Source organism: Propithecus coquereli, unplaced genomic scaffold (assembly GCF_000956105.1).
Source record: "Propithecus coquereli isolate 6110/MARCELLA unplaced genomic scaffold, Pcoq_1.0 Scaffold5, whole genome shotgun sequence".
NCBI lineage: Eukaryota > Metazoa > Chordata > Mammalia > Primates > Indriidae > Propithecus > Propithecus coquereli.
This window is the reverse complement of record NW_012150840.1, coordinates 3,786,187-3,807,836: the sequence shown is the minus strand read 5'-3', so window position 1 is coordinate 3,807,836 and position 21,650 is coordinate 3,786,187. Positions and strand designations below refer to the sequence as shown.

General features: G+C 36.5%; 1 protein-coding gene across 2 annotated transcripts in view; it reads left to right on the top strand.

Moving 5' to 3' along the window:
* KCNH5 (potassium channel, voltage gated eag related subfamily H, member 5) overlaps positions 1 to 19,971 on the top strand; it is a 314,011-nt gene extending 294,040 nt beyond the window's left edge. The window contains exon 11 of one of the 2 annotated variants that reach the window (XM_012656129.1): positions 18,069 to 19,971. In XM_012656129.1, coding sequence (XP_012511583.1) covers positions 18,069 to 19,016 — 948 coding nt within the window. In that variant the 3' untranslated portion in view covers positions 19,017 to 19,971. The remainder of the gene's footprint in view (positions 1 to 18,068) is intronic. The other variant, XM_012656130.1, reaches the window with a different exon arrangement.
* Positions 19,972 to 21,650: the final 1,679 nt, after the last annotated feature.

Here is a 21,650-nt window from a genome sequence, read left to right as displayed (position 1 = left end):
AGTCCAGCCTCATCATTTTATCACTATTTAAATAAAGAATTAAAGTCCAGAAATACTATGGGACTTATGCACAAAATCACATAGCCAATTAGAGCCCTGGCCAGGACTGGAACTCCCATCTTCAAATGATCCATCTTTGTACTTCCACTAGATACTCTAAACATCAAGTCCCCTGGAAAGGGAATTGTCAAACTGGAAATGGCACTAGTTACTGGTGATATTCCTAGTAGACTTTTACTAAATTAAATATAAAATAATTTATGTGGCATATTACTTTCTAATCTGTGAAAGGCAAGAAAATGCTGTCTACTTTAGACTAAAGGTAGTGAATAATCAAATTCTTAACTTGGAACGGGGTGGAAATGGTCCAAATAGGCAGGGAAAAGTCACTAGCATGTCTGGTTTTGCTTCTATGGAAAGTTAGAAAATCCAGGTGGCAAATAAAAGGCTACTGAACCAGAATTTGGTTATTTTGCAACCAACAAATACTTAAAGACCTCATTCTTAATTTTGGACCTGGGTGAACACATCCTGTATTTATGCTACTCATTAGGTTCAACATAAGCAGTTGATATCTATTTTATAGGGAATAGCTACACCATCCTGGTAAAACAGAGAATTGTTTACCGTAAACAGATCTTTTTTTAAGTAGTTTCTCAGCCCCCAGCCTCTCCCACCCTCTCATCCTTCTGAGTCTCCAATGTTTATTAGTCCATATGTGCACATTATTTACCTTCCACTTACAAGTGAGAACATGGAGTATTTGATTTCTGTTTCTGAGTTATTTAGCTTAAGGTAGTGGCCTCCAGTTCCATCTAAGTTTCTACAAAAGACATGATTTCATTCTTTTTCATAGCTAAATAGTATACCATTGTGTGTGTGTGTATACGACTTTTTCCTTATCCAGTTATCATTTGATAGACACTTCAGTTGATTCCAAATCTTTGCTATGGTGAATAGTGCTGCAGTAAAAATACAAGTACAAGTGAGGGTATCTTTTTGATATAATGATTTCTTTCTTTTGAGTAGATACTCAGTAGTGGGATTGCAGGATCGAATGGTAGCTCTTGTTTTAGTTCTTCGAGAAATCTCTTTACTGTTTTCCATAGAGGTTGTACTAATTTACACTCCCACCAATAGTGTATGAGCATTCCTTTTTCTCCCCATCCTCACCAACAACTGTTATTGTTTATCTTTTTAATAGTGGCCATTCTGACTGGTGTAAGATGATAGCTCATTGTGGCTTTGATTTGCATTTCTCTAATCCTTAGTGATGTTGAGCATTTTTTCATATACTTGGCTATTTGTATGTCTTCTTTTGAAAAATGTCCTTTCATATCTGTTAGCCACTTTTTAATGGTGTTATGTGTGTTTCATTGTTGTTGTTGTTGTTAAGTTGTTTGAAGTTCTTGTAAATTCTGTGTATCAGTCCCCTATAGGATGGATAGTTTGCAAACATTTTCTCACACTCTGTATGTTGTCTGTCCACTGTGTTGATTATTTCTCTTTCTGTGAAGAAGCTTTTTAGTTTAATTAAGTACCATTAGTGTATTTTTGTTTTTGTTACTTGTATTTTTGAGGTCTTATTCATGAATTCTTTGCCTAAACCAATGTCCAGAAGAGTTTCCTTGGGTTTTCTTCTGGTATTCTTATAGTTTCAAGTCTTATATTTAAGTTTTTTATCCATATTGAGTTGATTTTTTTTGTATATGATAAGAGAAGGGGGGTCTAGTTTCATTCTTCTGCATATGACAATCCAGTTTTCCCAGCACCATTTATTGAAGAGTGCCTTTTCCTCAGTGTATATTTTTGTTGACTTTGTCAAAGATTGATTGGCTGTGATGTGTGCCTTTAATTCTGAGTTCCCTATTCTATTCCATTGATCTATGTTCCTATTTGTACACACCAATAATAATCAAGCTGAGAACCACCAAGTCAAGAAGGCAATCCCATTTATGGTAGCTACAAAAAATATCTAGGGATCTATTTAACCAAGTAGGTGAAAGATATCTCTGAGGAATCTACAAAACACTAATAAGAGAAATTGTAGCTGACATAAACAAATGGAGAAACATCCTATGCTCATGGACTGGAAGAATCAATATCATCAAAACGATCATACTGCCCAAAGCAATCTACAGATTCAGTACAACCTCTATTAAAACACCAATGTCATTCTTCACAGAATTAGAAGAAATAATCCTAAAATTCATATGGAACCAAAAAAGGGCCCCAATAGCCAAAGCAATATTAAGCAAAAAGAACAAAGATGGAGGCATCACATTACCTGATCTCAAATTATACTACAAGGTGATAGTAACCAAAACAGAATGGTACTAGTATGTAATAGCTCTTTAAACACACCTGATCTTTAGAAGGTCAAAGTGGCCTGGCCAAATTTATGCAAGTAGTCAATGTCAGAGATGGTACCCTGAGGCTTGCCTTTCAGAGAACTATTTCTTTTTTCTTTTTTTTTCTTTTTATTTTTTTTTTTTATTCCAGGGTTTTGTGAGGGTACAAACATTATAGTTACACTTTATGTCTTTGCCTCACCCAAATGCAGATTAAAGGCATGCCCTTCCCTCCCTTTAGTGCTCCCCGTGTCCTTTAGTTGTAGATTTGCCCCCCATCCCCCTAATCCCTAGAAAGTATTTCTGCCATGTGATCAACCTTATTTTTTAAAATCTCATCCCATAATTTTAATCCACAAATAACAGATACTCTATAAGGAAAGTGAAGAGTAGATTTAGAAACCAGAAAAGTGGCTCAAACTCTATCCAGGATAATATAAGAGGTGCTAGATAATCCTTGTTTTTTGTAATTGAGTAGTATTCCGTTGCATACATATACCATATTTTATTAATGCACTAATGGTTCTAGGTCAAACTATGAATGACTGGCTATACATCCAAGTGGGTAATCACTTTGACTCATCTAAGATTCAGCTATTAAATTTTACAAAATTAAAAAACACCATATCCCAAAAATTTCACTTTATGTAAATTTTATTCCTACTGTACAAAAATAAATAAATGGGACCTGATCAAATTAAAAAGTTTTTGTACAGCCAAGGAAACTATCATTAGAGCGAATAGACAACCTACAGAGTGGGAGAAAATATTTGCTTTCTACACATCCGATAAAGGGCTGATAACAAGAATCTATTTAGAACTCAAAAAAATCAAGAAAAAATCAAACAACCCCATCAATAAATGGGTGAAGGACATGGACAGAAACTTTTCAAAAGAAGACAGAATAATGGCCAGCAAACATATAAAAAAATGCTCAACATCTCTAATCATTAGGGAAATGCAAATCAAAACCGCAATGAGATATCACCTAACTCCAGTAAGATTGGCCTGTATCAAAAAATCCCAAAGCAACAAATGCTGGCAAGGATGCGGAGAGAGTCCCACTGCTGGTGGGACTGCAAATTAGTGCAACCTCTGTAGAAAAGAATTTGGAGAGACCTCAAAGAGCTACAGGTAGAACTACCATTTAATCCAGCAATAGCACTATTAGGCTTCTACCCGAAGGAACAAAAGTCGTTCTATAATAAAGACTTCTGCACCCAAATGTTTATGGCAGCACAATTCACTATAGCAAGGACGTGGAAACAACTCAAATGCCATCAATCCATGAGTGGATTAATAAAATATGGTATATGTATACAATGGAATACTACTCAATTATAAGAAACGATGGTGATCTAGCACCTCTTATATTTTCCTGGATAGAGCTTGAGCCTATCCTCCAAAGTCAGGTATCACAAGAATGGAAGAAAAGGCACCACATGTACTCGCCATCAAACTGGCACTGACTGATCAACACTAAGGTGCTCACACAGTAGTAATATTCTTTGGGGGTAGGGGGGTTGGGCGTGGGTAAACTCACAACTAATGGATGCGGTGAGTGTTGTAGTAGGGGAAAGGGAACGTCTCAAATCATGGTAGGGATGTGGCAAAGTCATAACATGTAACCAAAATGTTTGTACCCCCATAATTTCCTGAAATAAAAAAAATTAAAAAAATAATAAAAATAGCAAACATTTATAGGAATAATAAATATGTAAAATTTAAAAACAAATTGAAACAGTAACATATCACCTAGACTAGATATAGATTTCTAAATCCTTCCAGAAGATCACTATAATAGAGAAAACCTATTCATTTATCCTGTATTTCTGAACAGTGACAGTGATAATTTTGTGTGTGTGTGATATTAAGTAAATATTACATTATTCTTTTAGAAATCAAATGTAAAAATTAGCAAATATGTAAATACATGTGCTAGAGTCAGTTTTACAAACATAAGCTGTAGAAAATTTCTTTTATTATAAAAAATATCATTAGAGATATTGTAACCCTACTTCAGTAATCATTTCCCCTGAAGTGCAGCCACTATCCTTTAATGCAAAAGCTAAAGCCGCAGCACTGGAGTTGGCATTAGGAAATGGATTTCAGTGTCAGCTTAGCCATTTACTAGCTGAGTGAGCTTATGCAAGTCACATAACTTCTCTGACCCTCATCTATCAAATGGAAACAATAATAATTGCCCTGCCTGATGTACAGAATTATAAGAAGAAAAGGAGGTAATCTATGTTGAAGTGCTTTGTAAAGTGCATTGCATTTGCCAAATGTCAAATAATATTATTTTCTACATATATGCTAGAGTCCCACTACATAGTCATAGGTATAGATCTCTTTGTGTATATTGAAATTTCAGCCTAGAATGATGACTTTTAATGTATGTCATTATGGAAATGATTCAGCCTCCTTCATCATTTGATTTCTTTTGTTCCTGGCCAGTTACAAAAATTTAGATCAGGGATTCATAAATCAGAGTAGCCTAGTCTGTAAGTCCAATAAACCTGGGTTGGAAACCCTGCTTTGTCACTCTTTAGCAGTGTAGACTTGGGGAAGATTTTTAAATCTCTCCAAGCTTCAGTGTTTTCATCTTTACAATGGATTATTGTGTAAATTAAATGAGACAACAGTCCACGTGAAGTACTTGGTACAATTCCCCTAATCCTGGTATTTTAATTTTAATGATACCAAGATGAAAACATCTGAAAGCAATCTGTATTGCAACTGGCATAATTACGTTTCAAAGACAATGCAGTGTAATGGTTCACTTATGGGCCTCAGGCAAGTAGTGGGAGCTGTGTTCTTACATTCCCAGCAAAGCATGAGAGTGAAGGTTTTTCTTTATCAATTTTGTTCCATTGAGCTTGAATATCCTAAAAATTCTATGCTAAGAACTTAGAAAGAAAATGATGTTATTCTTCTAAATTTTCCTCTGAATTTTCAAATGCTAAGAAATGGGTGCCAATTGAAATGCTACTACTTAAATTGATTGCAATAGTGGGCTCTATCACCATTTATTCTAAAATATGTGACATTGACTTAGCAGGAGTAGAAGTAAACTGATATTTTAGAATTGGAAAGATGGAGACAAATGCTATTCAATGATGAAACATTTGGTAAATTTGCTACCTATGATTGTCTTCCAGTGCCATAGTTCTATTGGAAAAGATTAGAAAACAATATTAGTGATACGTGTGGGTTGTGACTAGTTAGGTTTAACAAGGCATTACAAGAAAGAGGTGATCTCAGACAGAGTTGCCTGGCTTGTAAGTAGAGGTGGAATGGAAATGAGAATGAGGGAAAACTAAGAATAAGATTGGAAAGCCATTGTACAAGACATCCATTAAGACTTAGTTTAGGGGCAAAGATCAGATTAGGGATGTGACCTTCCCACCAAGCCTGATGCCTTCAATATATCTGCCATTATGGGGCTGGGGGGAAGGTGGGGAGAGAGAGTGAGAGTGAGCAGACATGGTGTCAAGAAAGTAAAGGATTAAATCAGGCTTGATAATTATATCTAGGGAAGAAATTTTTGTGCGGTTCTAAGCACATAGAATTGACTGTAAATGGATAAGAAACTTTAGGAACTTATTAAAAATTTTGAGAAAATTATATTACCAAATAACCACAAGTTTGATCTTAAAAGTTCTTTTTATGTGAGCTCCAAAACAAGCTTTGGGTCCCCAAATTTGCATAGGCAGGAAGTAGCTGAGGAAGCCCTACAGTCCTAAAATAGGATGAACTCTCCAGTACCCCATCAGGTCTCACTGTAGGGGAATCGGGACAGAGAGCCTGAGAGAGCTTGTCTTGGACATCAGACTGGAGAATAATAAAGGAGTTTACCCCTTGGCCAGGGCAGAGGGGGCTTACAAAGCCTGCCTGCCAGACTTCATCATCGCTGTGGGCCAGTGACACTGAGTCTCTCAACCATTTTTCCCTGCCAGTTTTGATGGGAGTGTTTAGTCAGTTATCCTGTTCCTGCTCCACTTTTGTATATTGTACACGTGTGCATATATGTATGCATATTTGTGTGGGCTGTGTGCGTGTGTGTGTGCGTGTGTGTGTGTAAGGGAGTGAATGACTTATCTTTCTAGTTTATAGTCCACCATTGCAGGCTTCTCCATCTCAGAAAATGGTGCTACCATTTATCCTTTTGCTTGGACTAAATGTGTTTTTTTTTTAAATTAATTTTATTTTTTTTATTTCAAAATATTAAGGAAGTACAAATGTTTTTATTACATGGGTAGCTTTTATAATGGTTTACTCAGGGCTGTAAGTGTGCCTACCACCCAGATAGTGGTCATTGTGCCTGTTAGGTAGGTTTTTACCCTCCCATCCCATCTCTTCCCCCTTTCTGGTTTTCCAGTGATTTTTACTTCTTTCTGTGCCCATGTGTGACCATCAATTAGTTCCAATTATTAGAGAGTACATGTGGTGTTTTTTTTTCTATTGTTGAGATACTTTACTTCGGATAATGGTCTCCAGTTCCATCCAAGTTGCTGCAAAAAACACTATTTCATTCCTTTTTAGGGCTGAGTAGTACTCCATGGTATATATATTTACCACATTTGGTTAATCCACTCATGAATTGATGGGTACTTGGGTTGATTCCACATCTTTGCAATTGTGAATTGTGCTGCAATAAACATTCAAGTGCAGGTGTCTTTTTGATAAAATGACTTCTTTTCCTTTGGGTACATACCCAGTAGTGGGATTGGTTGGATCAAATGGTAGGTCTACTTTTAGTTCTTTGAGAAATCTTCATATTATAAAAAAAGTCTCTTTTTCTCTCAGATTGTTCATCTAGCCCATCAGCAAATTTGTCAGTTTCACTGACAGAATAAACTGAGAATCTGACCACTTCTTACTCCCTCCATTTCTCCCTCTCTGGTCTAAGTCACCATGACGTCTCACCTGAACTACTCAAAAAGTCTTCTAATTGGTATCTCTCCTTATGTCATCCCCACCTTACAATGTGTTCTGCCCACAGCAGCCTGAGTGATCCTTGTAGAGTGGAAGTGAGATTATGTGAATCCTCTGCCCCAGACACTCCCACGACTTCCCTTTACGCATAAAATCCAAGGTCCCCGGCCACCTCTGCAACCTCCCCTCCAGTAATTCTGTCTTTTTAAAATAAGTGCCACCCACTATATCCTCCTTCATGTACCTGAAATGTGCAAAGCATTCTCTCACCTCCGCGTGCCCCCTCTCTTGAGCCCTCTCCATGGCCCACTTCTTCATTCCATGGACATCTCTGCTCATGTATCACTTCCTCATGGACATGCAACCACTCTGCCATCCTCTACATCCTTACACTATTTTTCTTTATAGGCACCATCCATCACCATCTGATGTTACATAGAATATCTAAGGGGTTTTGCTTTGTTTACTGATATATTCCTAACTCCAAAACAGAGCTTGGAATGTGCCAGGTATTTAACAAATATTCGTAATGTGAATGAATACCTTGTTTGCTGCTGCATCCCACAATGGAATAAGTGGCATAAAATAAGTGCTGTTGGGGTGCATGGACTAGGATAGCCCCACCTCTGACTGGGGGCTTAGTGAAAGCCTCCTAGCTGGCTTCGTGGGCATGTGACCTGTGCAGATGCACAGGGCCTTGCCCTTAGAAGGGCCCTGCTCTTGATGCAATATTCTGCTTTTGCTGTCTTGAGATTCTTAATAATTTTGAACAAAGATTCCTGCATTTTTTATTGAGATATAATTCACATACCACATAATTCACAATTTTAAAGTATGTAATTCAGTGTCTTTTTAGTATATTCACAAGATTATGCAAGTATCACCACTATATAATTCTAGAACATTTTAATCATTCTAAAAAGAAATCCCACACCCATCAGTTATTCCTATTTTCCACTTTCCGTCATCCCTGGCAACCATTAATATACTTTCCGACCCTAAATTTGCCTATTTTGGACATTCATATAAGAGAAATCATTCAAGATATGACCTTGTGTATCAAGCTCCTTTCACTTAACATAACATTTTCCATGCATCCGTGTTGTAGCACGTGTCAATACTTCATTCCTTAGTATGGTTGAATAATATTCCATTGTATGGATATATTATCCCATGTTTGTCAGTTCATCAGTTAATGGGTATTTGGGTTGTTTCTGCTTTTTTGGCTGTCATAAATAATGCTGTTGTGACCATTCATGCACAAGCTTTTGTGTGATTGTATGTTTTCAATTCTCTTGAATATATCCCTAAGAGTAGAATTTCTGGGTCATATCCTGCCTGTGTTTTACTTTTTGAGAAACTGCCAAGCTCTTTTCCACAGAGGCTGTACCATTTTACATTCCTGCCAGCAGTATATTAGGGTTCCAATTTTTCTATATCCTCCCAACACTTAATTTATTTATTTATTTTTTTATTTCAGCATATTATGGGGGTAGAGATGTTTAGGTTACGTATGTTGCCCTTGCCCCCCCCCCCAAGTCCGAGTTTCAAGTGTGTCCATCCCTCGGATGGTGCGCATTGCACTCTTTGTGTATGCATATACCCATCCCCTCCTCCCCCTCCCTCCTCCCCCCTGCTCGACATCCAATAGATGTTATTCTTATATGCTCCCAACACTTATTTTCCACATTTTTTTGATATAGCCATCCTAGAAGGTGTGAAGTGATATCTTATTGTAGTTTTGATTTGCTTTTCCTTAATGACCAGTGATGAGTATCTTTTCATGTACCTATTGACCATGTATATATCTTCTTTGAATAAATGTCTATTCAAATACTTTGTTTTAAAATTATTTTTCGTTTGTCTTTTTATTGTTGAGTTATTATTCTTTATATATTCTGGATACTAAATCTGTAACAGATTTATTATTTGCAAATATTTTCTCCAATTCTATAGGTCATCTTTTTGCTTTGATGGTATCCTTTCAAGCCACAATTTTTAATTTTTTATGAAGTCGAATTCCCTTATTTTTTCTTTTAGTGGCTGGAGATTTAGGTGCCTATCTAAGAAACTGTTGCCTAATTCAGGGTCACTAAAATTTACATTTTTGTTTTGTTCTAAGAATTTTACAGTTTTAGGTCTTAAATTTAGATCTTTGAACCATTTTAATTTTGTATACAGTGTGAGGTAGACATCCATATTTATTTTTTGTTTGTGGATATGCATTTGTTCTAGCACCACTTGTTGGAAAGATTATTCTTTCCCCGTTGGACCCCCTTGGCTCCCTTATCAAAAATCAATTGACCATAGAAGAATGGGTTTATTTCAGGACCTTAATTCTATTCTATTGAGGCATATGTCTATTGTTATGCCAGTACCAAATCCTTTGATTACTATAGCTTTGTAATAAGTTTTAAAATTGGGAATTGTGAGTCCTCCCAGTTCTTATTTTTCAATAGTGTTTTGACTATTCTGGGTCCCTTGAATTTCCATCTGAATTTTGGCGTCAGCTTGTCAACTTCTGAAAAGTGGGCAGTTGGAACTTTGTTAATAATATTGTCTTCCAGTCCATAACCTTGAGATGTTTTTCCATTTATTTAGGTTTTTTTTAAACTTATTTCAACAATGTTTTGTAGTTTTCTGTGTGTAATTCATATACTTAATTTTGTTAAATTTATTCCTAAGTATTTTATTCTCCTTTATGCTATTGTCAATGAAATTATGTTTTCAAATTTCATTTACAGATGGTTGGTTCATAGCTAGCATATAGAAATACAACAGATTTTTAGATTAATTTTGTATTCTGCATTCTTGCTGAATTCCTAATAGTTTTTTGGTGGATTCCTTAGGATTTTCTGTATACATGATCATGTTATCTCCAATAGAGATAGTTTTAATTTTTCATTTTCAGTCTGGATACCTTTTATTTCATTATCTTGACAATTTCCCTGGCTAGAACCTCCAAGACAATGTTGGATAAAAGTGTGAGATCATACATGCTTCTCTCTCTTATAATCTTAGAGGGAAAGCTTTCAGTATTTTCCAGTTAAGTATGATGTTAGAGATCCTGAATTTTTATGTTACATTAGGCCCCCAAAATTATGTATCTATTCCTACCTCATAAAGGACACAGTTGAGCTGAGTATCAAAGGATAAGTAGGAGTTCTCCAACAGGTGGGAGGAGGAGGAAGATGAGAGAGAACAATATGTGCAATATCATGAAAATATTCTGGACCTCAGAGTGATTTGGCTGGTGTGTGAAGCCAAGTGAGGAGTGAAGGAAACAGAGGCTGGAGATGTAGGTAGGGCTGGACCACCTTGGGCTTGCTGACTTATTATAAAGGAATTTTGATTTTATTCTGTAATTTTTTAACCTATGACACTATCATATTTTATGTGCAATAGCAAAGAATGGAATGAAGGAAAATGAGATTAGAAATTGAGGCAAGGAAATCAGTCCATGGATTACTGCAATATTTGAGACAGTAAATGCAAACCTTTAAATTCAGCTTTACCTTGCAATGGCTATATTCTTGCTTTTGCAGAGTTTGTGTTCCTTCTTATTTTTTTAAATGAAAAACCTTTAGCAATAAAAACATATGTATTGAGAATCTGTATTTCAAAGCTATGTTAGCATCCATAAAGTCACAATCTATGTTTTGTTCCTTATGGAAAACACATTTTAGTATTTATGATAGCCTGGAGAACTGAGATGCATGATCTTTTATTTGGTAAAGAAAGATGGGGCCTAGAACATTTCATTAGTGAATTCAATAATTGTATCAGTAATTCTAGAATGGCTCTGCATTTGCATTTGCATTTGCATCTTACTAACCACCCTCATTCACATTAGACATTACACAACAAAGTAGCAAAACTGAAAGATATTCCTTCTCTTTTCTTCCTTCCCTCTCTCCTTCCCTCTTTCCTGCCTTACATCCTCTTTTCTTTCTACTTATCCTCGTACCTTCCTTTTTCTTTGCATTTACATTAATTAATTAATTATTCAAAGTTTTTTGGGGACCTAAGAGGCTGAGCTAGATCTATAACACATTCCTTCCCATTGGAGAGCCTGTAATTTATGAGAGGCAAGGCAGGCATATCTCAAAACAGAGTGTGATGCAGCATCACTACCCTACACACATCTAAATTTGTGGAAAGGCCGTTTCCCACAGCCCCATCACTGTGGCCCTGATTAAGAGCCTACAGACTCTGACATGCACATGATAGTGTTTAATAAATAATGCTTTGTCGTATTAATTCAAGTTGGCATGGATTGGAAGTACTAGAGTTAGAATTCGTGACTTAGTTTATGGAAACAATAAGAAGAACCAAATAACCAAACCAACTAGATCCCAGGATGGTCAGATGAACCAGAGCCACTCACTGCTTGATCGTGTATAGCTGTGGATTCCCAGTGGATTCCCTAGATCCACAGATCTGGAAAGTGGTGAGCTGTTTGAGAGAAAACACCTCTGTCTTTCTGCAAATTATATAACACTAACTCCATGTCATTAAACAAATGATTCTAACCCCTTGTTTTCCCCTTACCTTTATTGGATTTCAAAGTTCAGTACACATTCAAATTATTCAATTTTTGATATCACTTTTATGATCAAATGTCCTACTTTTGAAATGGAAAGCTCAGTTGGCCATGTTCCCTGTTAAGTTTAAGAAGCTTTTATCATTTAAATAAATTAAACCTTCCAGCATGGAATCTGCAGAACATAATGAAGCACAGAGAAGGAAAGCTTAAATGAAATAAACCTCTTTTCTGATAGAAACAATACAAGCTATTGTGCATCCTACCAATAAATGTGTGGCTGGAACCATAGCCTGATTCCTGATTTTTCTTTTTAAATTTTGTTCTTACTTTTTGTGGTGTTCGGTAGCAATTTGATTTGCCATTGAGCAAAAGATGGACAGAGTACATCAGATGCAAGGGGTCTGGGCTAATAATACTGAGAATTTTTTCAAAGCTTATTGTTTTAACACTACATTGATAATTATGGATATACATTTCTTTTCTTTTACAAAGTTTAATTCATACAAGTCGAGCTCATATGAACTCAAATCCTTTAACACTTTCTAAAATAATTTCTTTGTGGGTTTTTAACAAAATTTGTTTTCCAGAGAAAAAAATCATTTCCATGTAATAATTGGATAATATTAATAATCTATATGGTTTATGTATTGAATTAGCAGGAGACTTTATACTTTCTCTATGACACATTGCTCATGAAAGGTTCAACTGGATTATGAAAAGTCTTATTGTTTGCAGGTTCTTTCAAGGGCTAAAGAGTAGCATGCAAAAATTTTTTTAATTTAAATAACACACTATTGTTACACACACTAAATAAAATTTTTCAATCTTTTTGCTATGTTATTAAGTTGAACCATCTATTGTGTTCATAATAAAAAGAATTAAAGGTAAAAAGCACTTCTGGAAATATTCAGCAGAATTAATTTGAGAATACGCATAACGGTAACATAGAATAATTAACATGGAAATGTAGTTTTCTTAAGATTAAATATTCAATGTTATTTAAAATTGGAGGTTAGGGTCACAAAGTTGTTTTCAAAGCTATGAGCACTTAATTGAGAGAACCTATTGCATTTAGTGTTTTTGAAATCCAGTGAGTTACTTATATTAGTAAATGGTTTATTTTCTTGTTATATAATGCATTCATTTTAACTTAATGCATTTAACTTAATTCATTCTTTTTAACAAAAAAAGCCTATCATACTTTGCATGTAAGACATTGATCAACTGATGGTGGCACTTGAGTACATTAGTCTTTAAAGCTTATAAACATGATAAAATCACTGCTTCATTTTTCCTGTTTTTAATTTTAGTGCTTATATTCTTTTACCTTGCACTAAGAAAATTTTGTATTGTCGTAAGCTGGAAAATGAGTTCCTAATGGATGTTACTGCATCCTTACAATGAAATTCAAGGAAGGTTCTGATTAAAGACCTTTCAAAGACTAAGTGGGTCAAAGATTTGAACCTGTTTCTACTCACCATGCATTTGTTAATTATCTACTTGTGCTTGGCAGTGGGCTAGGTGCTAGGAATGGCAGAAGATAGACTATATAGTGTCTGCTTCCAAATAAGGAAATAGTAGTAGACACTAATGATCAATAATAATATGACGGATAACAATGATTGATTGTTTAGAGAGTGGAAAATAGCAAGGGAACTAGAAAACACCCTTTTTATTTGTAACACTTTCCATTCATAGACCCATCACAAGTGTACATTTGCTGAATGCATGAAAAGTTCATTGAATTAATGAGTAACATTTATTTATTGAGGACTTTCAATGTAGCAGGCACTGTTATAGATACTAGAGATGCAGCAGTTAACAAAACAGACAAAAACCTCTGTTCTCATAAACAAATGAATCTAGGTATGAATAGAATTAAGGATGGTATCATAATTCAGGGAAAATCACATCCTTTGATCCTGCCTTTCATAAAGGAAATGCATTTAGTATATGTAAAAGGAAGGTAAAAGAAAGCACAAGGCAGGCTTGAAGGGAACCAGAAAACTCCTGGCTTTGCTTTTGAGAGTGAGGAGACTCTGGGGTCTGCCTCCCATACAGCTCTTTCCAGTTGTTAGTCAAAGCTACCATTTGCCCAGCAAGCACAGAGCTTCAGTCTTGTTCAGTGTGTGACTTAAGACAAACCACAAAAACTCTTTACGCCTCAGTTTGCTTCTCTGTACCATGAGAATAATAGGACCTATTTCATACAGTAGTTATGACAATTAAATGAGAAAATACCTGTGTGGAAGTGACCCCTTTGCTGTATGCAAACTTTCTACAACTTTTTCAATGTCGTTATTTCTGTGCTGTAGTTAAAAAAGAAAAAGAAGAAAGTAAAATAAATTTAATCTAATTCTATAAATTTAATCCACTTTAGTAATGTTTTAAAAATTACCTCTGTCTTAAAAATCTGGATATGGTAAGTAGTTGATCAAATCCAAGTGTTACTGTTTTCAGTTAGGCTGCAGTTCAAATTATGTTGGTTGGATATGAAATCTCATATCCTCTCTGCCTAACTCTCCCTCTGTACTGGCTTCTACTTTCACTGGACTTAAGATTGTGGGCCTGCTGTTAAGTGAAGAGGTAGATCTATTTTAGTACCTACTGTCTGAGATCTGGAGGGCTTGTGGTCACTCCTCAGAGTGCTGGCCTTTTGAGCTGGCCATACCCAATTGATGGCTGTATTTATGCGTGGTACATTTCATGACCTGTTAGGCCCTGGCAGCTGGTGTCCTATAGATGCAGTAACTGTTCTCAGCAAATGGAATACCTTTGCCTTATCTGTCTTCTCAGGGACTGAAGTCACAAATGGTTACCTTTGTGGCTTCCTAGGCTCATAAGGTGCTAGCCAGTGACCATCTGGGCTATACAGGAGGTGAAAGGCGAGGAGCAAAGAGGGGAGCCTTTACCCTCTCAAGGGAGCATGTGGTTTTTTCCCATTGTGCATTGCTGGCTTCAGAAAGTGGATGTGTGTGTCCTGTTGCTGTACAAACTTCAGATGAAACCCCAAGCCTCAAGGGAGCTGTGTCTGATATCACCTCATTCCCAACCCCCAGAGTAGAGAGAGGGAAAGGAACAATGTGCAACACTCTTAGAATTCTGTTACCTAACATCCCAAAGCTTGATTCTTTCTCTTTCCCAGTTACTTTACATTTTCTTGGTGGCAAAATACTAATCCAGTTCTATCTCATTTGTGCCCTGATGCAGACAGGTACAGGACTCCCTTTGCACCAGATATTTGGTATTTGTAGTCTTTGTTTTCAGTTTAATAACGGCAATCCAGACACCTTTGCTTGTAGTTGGTTGGGGCAGGGGGCCAGCTGGTGGTCAAGGAAGCTGGAAAAGACTTACTGATATTTTACGTGAGCATATTACAGTCTTAAATCACTAAACACCTTGAACTTGGTAAGCACATAATAATTGGAAGCAATTACTAGCCATTATATCAAAAATCTAAAAAATAAGGCTCTGGCCTAAGATGCCCATAAATTCTCAGTTGTCAGAGATTCCAAATCTTTCATTATATGGCAGGACGTGTAGACATTACAGAGATAGTAATGTCCTTGTCTATTGCATACCAATAGGGTTGCCAAATTTAGCAAACAAAAATACAGGATTCCCAGTTAAATCCTAATTTCAAATAAACAGTGACTACTTTTTAAAGAACAGATCTGTCCTATTCAGATAAATAACATTTAAGTTTTTAGTATGTCCCAAATATTGCATGGGGGCCCTGCATTTTATCTGTCTTTCCTTTGTGCCTAGACCTGCCCTCCTCCACTGGTTGTTTGAAATGGATCCCTTTTTCCCAAATGTGAAGGCTGCTCTCAGTTACAACGCACCAATGCTATGTCCAGCCTAGGCTAAACAACTACTTTAAAAAAAAAAAAAAAGGTCAGAAGTGAGTGGATAGGGGGACGTGGCCAATCAGTTATATTAGGGCCTTCGTGTCAGCCCGTAGAATCAAAGTGAGTGCCTTTCAAACAGGGGATGAAATAGGAAAATCGTATCTGTGTTTCCGTGTCTAGGTCTGTCCATTTCCATAGTGTTAATATCTTGAAGGCTTCGTACAAGCTCCGTTTACTCAGGAAGCATAAGGAATATGTCAACCCTTTGAAAGACTTCTAATTAAAACTGCTGGAGCTTTGATGTCAAACTTTGAGATTAGAATTACATCTTTCAAAAAGACCCAATTTCGTGTGCCACTAGTGAGAAAACAAATGGGTTGGCCTTTATAGACAGTTATTGAATTTAGAGAATAATTTATTTTAAAATACAAATTATTACCACTTCATTAACTGTATTTAGTGCATCAATTTCAAATTAAGAAAATGTGCTCTTACCTAGAAGGAGGATTGCTAACATTCCTGACTTTTCTGTTGACAGTGACTATCATTAGTGTTGGTTTCTGATATAAAATCAATAAGTGTATGTTACTCCTGGAAGCTGCTGAGCCTTCAAAGGGGTAATGAAAATGGTTTCAAATAGGAACTATTTTAGGAGAGTTCAGAGGGGAGAGAACCAACATATTTTGGGTGTATATTATGGGCTGGAGACTGTGCTTCACACGTGTTTCTAATCTAACCAACGACTTAGAGAAAGTGATTGAGGTAATTAATTTTGCTTGAGTCATAAAGTTGTCTGATTCTGAAAGTGCTTTATCTGGTATTACTCCCTTTTGAATTTTCCTTACAGCCTTCACCTGCAATTACTTTGTTTTTCAAGATTCTGAACAAAAATCTCACACTTATTGAATTCACTTCCAACTCTGACAATGTTGGTGGTAATTTCTTATATAGCTGACACTTTCTATTTCTCTTGATGGGGTTATCATAAGTTCTTCCTAATATTATTTTTAAAATTTTTAATAAAATTATGCTTATAATGTATTTGTGGATCTAACTTCACATATACTATATCTATAATTTTATATTTAAAAGCTAAAGAATCTTGGAACTTGAAGAGTCCAACCTCTAACACAGTGAAAGTATGACATGGAAAACATTCTTACTTCTGTTTGAATATTTTAATGGTGGGATGTTCATGAATTTTCAAGGTGGTTTATTCAATTAATAGATAGTTTGAAATGAAGTCTGTGTGTTGAGCTGGTACTGCCCTCTAGGGTCACATAAATAAACTTAAACCTTCCTCCCCCACAACCTAGTCGCCGTGTTGATAAACTGTCTAGCTTTTCAATAAACAGTTTCAGTACATTTATAGCCTAGTATTTTACTGTCTGACCCCTAAACAGAGGATGATATTATAATAAAAATGGTTTTGAATCCTATTTCTATATAAAAAGGAAAAACATACAAAAATAGTGATTCATTACAGGAAAATTTAATAAGTAAATGTGTATTTTTACACGTATATGTATAGATACACTATATGTATATACAAATATATGTATTTTCTATTTTTTTTTTTTTTTTGAGACAGAGTCTCACTCTCTTGCCTGGGCTACAGTGCCATGGCGTCAACCTAGCTCACTGCAACCTCAAACTCCTGGGCTCAAGCAATCCTCCTGCCTCAGCCTCCCAAGTAGCTGGGACTACAGGCATGTGCCACCATGCCCAGCTAATTTTTTCTATATATTTTTAGTTGTCCAGATAATTTCTTTCTATTTTTAGTAGAGACAGGGTCTTGCTCTTGCTCAGGCTGGTCTCGAACTCCTGACCTCCAGCGATCCACGCGCCTCGGCCTCCCAGAGTGCTAGGGGTTTTTGTTTTTTGTTTTTGTGAGACACAGTCTCACTCTCTTGCCTGGGCTAGAGTGCCGTGGCGTCATCCTAGCTCACAGCAACCTCAGACTCCCGGGCTCAAGCGATCCTCCTGCCTCAGCCTCCTGGGTAGCTGGGATGTATTTTCTATTAAATGGGAACATTATGGGAACATACACTACAAGCAGAGTACCTCTATTCAGTTGTCTCTTGACTGCATTCCCCCTCGGATGTGTAGGGGAGTATAACTAAGTAGTCAATGTCCCTACGTTGGGTTTTAGGAATATTGCATCTGTTAAATGGCATTAAGAATATTTTTTCCCTTCAGAAAAGATCTTATATATTCAAGGGTTTTCTTTGTAAAACAAAGCACATCCAGCATAGTATCACACAATTCTGAATCCATCTGCCTTTATAATGACAGTGTGTGTGTGTGTGTGTGTGTGTGTGTGTGTGTGTGTGTATTTACATATATGTGTATGATATAACGAATGTCTCTCCCGCCCCACAGATCATCTTCCGTAAAATCAGTGACGTGAAGAAGGAGGAGGAGGAGCGCCTCAGGCAGAAGAATGAGGTGACCCTCAGCATTCCCGTGGACCACCCAGTCCGCAAGCTCTTCCAGAAGTTCAAGCAGCAGAAGGAGCTGCGGAATCAGGGCTCGACACAGAGTGACCCGGAGAGGAACCAGCTCCAGGTGGAAAGCCGCTCCTTGCAGAACGGAGCCTCCATCACTGGCACCAGCGTGGTGACCGTGTCACAGATCACGCCCATTCAGACGTCTCTGGCCTACGTGAAAACCAGCGAATCCCTTAAGCAGAACAACCGTGATGCCCTGGAACTCAAGCCCAATGGCGGTGCTGACCCCAAATGTCTCAAAGTCAACAGCCCAATAAGAATGAAAAACGGCAACGGGAAGGGGTGGCTGCGGCTGAAGAACAATATGGGAGCCCAGGAGGAGAAGAAGGAAGACTGGAACAATGTCACTAAAGCCGAGTCGATGGGGCTATTGTCAGAGGACCCCAAGGGCAGTGATTCGGAGAACAGTGTCACCAAAAACCCGTTAAGGAAAACAGATTCTTGTGACAGTGGAATTACAAAAAGTGACCTTCGTTTGGATAAGGCTGGTGAGGCCCGAAGTCCGCTAGAGCACAGTCCCATTCAGGCTGATGCCAAGCACCCCTTTTATCCCATCCCCGAGCAGGCCTTACAGACCACACTGCAGGAAGTCAAACATGAACTCAAAGAGGACATTCAGCTGCTGAGCTGCAGAATGACTGCCCTAGAAAAGCAGGTGGCAGAAATTTTAAAAATACTGTCAGAAAAAAGCGTACCCCAGACCTCTTCTCCTAAATCCCAAATGCCACTCCAAGTACCTCCCCAAATACCATGTCAGGATATTTTTAGTGTTTCAAGGCCTGAATCACCTGAATCTGACAAAGATGAAATCCACTTTTAATATATATATATACACATATATATTTGTTAATATATTAAAACAGTATATACATCTATATACATATGTGTGTATATACAGTATATACATATATATATATATTTTCACTTGCTTTCAATATGATGAACACAACATGGATTTTGATATGTAAATATTGCATGTCCAGCTGGATTCTGGCCTGCCAAAGATGATTATTATTAAAAACATAGATATTGCTTGTATATTATGCAGTTGACTGCATGCACACTTTACATTTATTTATAATCTCTATTCTATAATAAAAAAAATTATGATTTTTGTTAACCAAGGCAATGTAATATTTGAAGAATCAGGGTCCAACCTGCCAATGTTGCCATGACAAATTTGATCTCAGGCTGAGTATATCGAGTTGTCATTTCCTCACTGTTCTTTTAAGTTAAAATTATAGATTAATGCCAAGGAAGACTTCAGTCTTATAAACTATTAGTATCATTTTATGATCTCTTTCCATAGGATATTTTTCTGTAACTTAGTGTTAGGTTATTTTCCCCTACAGGCAGTGTTTGCTCCATTTAAATGACTGTTTTGTTGCCTAAGTCAGATAGCAGTGTGGGGTATTGAAAACTTATTGCTATGGGTTTTGTGCATGAATTGCATTTTTGCTCAAGTATACCTCTTCTTTTTTAACATTATACTTAGATAGTAATCATTAGCTCTTATGTAAGGAAATCCCTACTCCCCCTGTCTTGGAGAACAGCTGCCATCTTGTAAGCTGATGATATCAACACCATAAATACTAACTTATTTATATAGTGTATGTTATTATAGAAATATTGCACCACAGGGTATAAGGGCCTTTTAACAGTTCATGTTAGAGATGCAGATTTTTCCCAAGGTGATGAATGCTCTAAATTTGTATTCCTAAAACTTGTTTAAGAGTAAGGTTGAAAGGCTCTTAGCAAAGAAACATACAAAAAAACATTTAAGCAATCATATCAAAATTTTAATTATTATGATACAAAATTAAAAAAAAGAATGTAAACAGATAAGTTTTTGTAATGTATCTGTGACTTAGAAGGAATGAAACACTGGTTTGGATTGTTGACACATGATCCTTATTGTTGGTAGTGATAACACATAAAACATGGTGACAAACCAACCAACCAACCAAGAAGTAGATGTTAAGTTACTCAACTTAGATAAGTGTTTCTCTGTCATTTTATTCTGGTTACAATTTTCTAAAGCTTTTTTGCACACAATTCTACTGCTGGACTTCTGCTGAGTTGGTACAATAGACTGTTATGGCTCGGGCAGATCCACTTATGAAAGGGGGTTACTAAAGAATGAATTTTGTTGTCTTTTGGGTCACAAATCCTCTTTTTAGAAAGTGCCTATTATCAACTAAAAAAAGTCACAAAGGGTTGTGTATAGCTGTGTATTTCTAGTCCTTTAAATGGTATGTATTGAGAATAAAATACACATTCGTTTGTAAGAACCCAGGAGAATACATTTCTTTTGACTAATATATATTTTATGAAGTTGTTCAGAGAGGTGTACTTTTCAATCAGTGCATGTATGACATTTAATAGTAGGAGCAGAGGAGTTAGTGTTTGCTTCAGGTTGAAAATATATGCCGGTAATTTGTATATTACTAGACCATCTGTACATATATCTTAACAACATACACAAATGATGGCAAAATAAAGGAGCTATTTTGGTCTATTATACCCATTTTTATGAGCTTTTCTAACTATCCCCCAGTATCCCCAACCAAAGCCACCAGAAGTGAAAGACAAGTTATCACAATCAGACTGGAGAAGTGTAAAATAGCAATTTATAAAAACAGTTGCTATTTTAGAATTTCTATTAGAACTTCTTCACATGCCCACAAGATGTGCCTCTATAATCTAGGAGTCTCAAAACATATGTTGTGTGCCATGGGCTCCATTTTCCTTTCTTCGTGCATATAACTTCCACTACACATATGGAAGTTTTCAGGGGAGCATATCTCCATGCTATTCTACAATATCTACCTACCATCGGCACAAGAAAATGAAATAATTGTGGTGTAAGGAATCAGCCCTAAAACTGGGATTTTGTTGCTTTCATGGTGAGAATGGTATCTTTTTCTTGACCTCTGACAATTACTGAATTTCAGGGTATTTTTCTATTAGTTTAAGTCAAGTTTGGCTAAAGCCTTTAAAGGTGAATGAGTGGTAAAAAAATAATAATAAACTGAGTACAGAAATTGTTAGTTTAACTTTAGCCACGTGCTTCAAAAATAACTGTTGGTGCAAAGTTCTAAAAGCATGACTGTGAAACAGCATGATGATTTGAAGTTGCAATCCGCGCCTTTACATATTAGTGGTGCAAATATTTACTGTGTTCTGACATTGACTCAAAGTTTCACCTAATCAACCTACAATATTATTTATTGTTCATATATGTGGGAAAGACATATAGTGGTTTTGAACTATTCCAGGTTGTCAATGAGAGGGGAAAGTATTGATTGTTTATTTATGGTGCAGTTATCACAGTATTCTTTTCCAGCCACCGCTGTTTTCTGTGTGCATGACATGATAGGGTGCTGAATATACTCTGCTGTTTTCAGCAGGAATGCGTGTGTTCAGCAAACATTGTATATAGATTAGTCTTTTA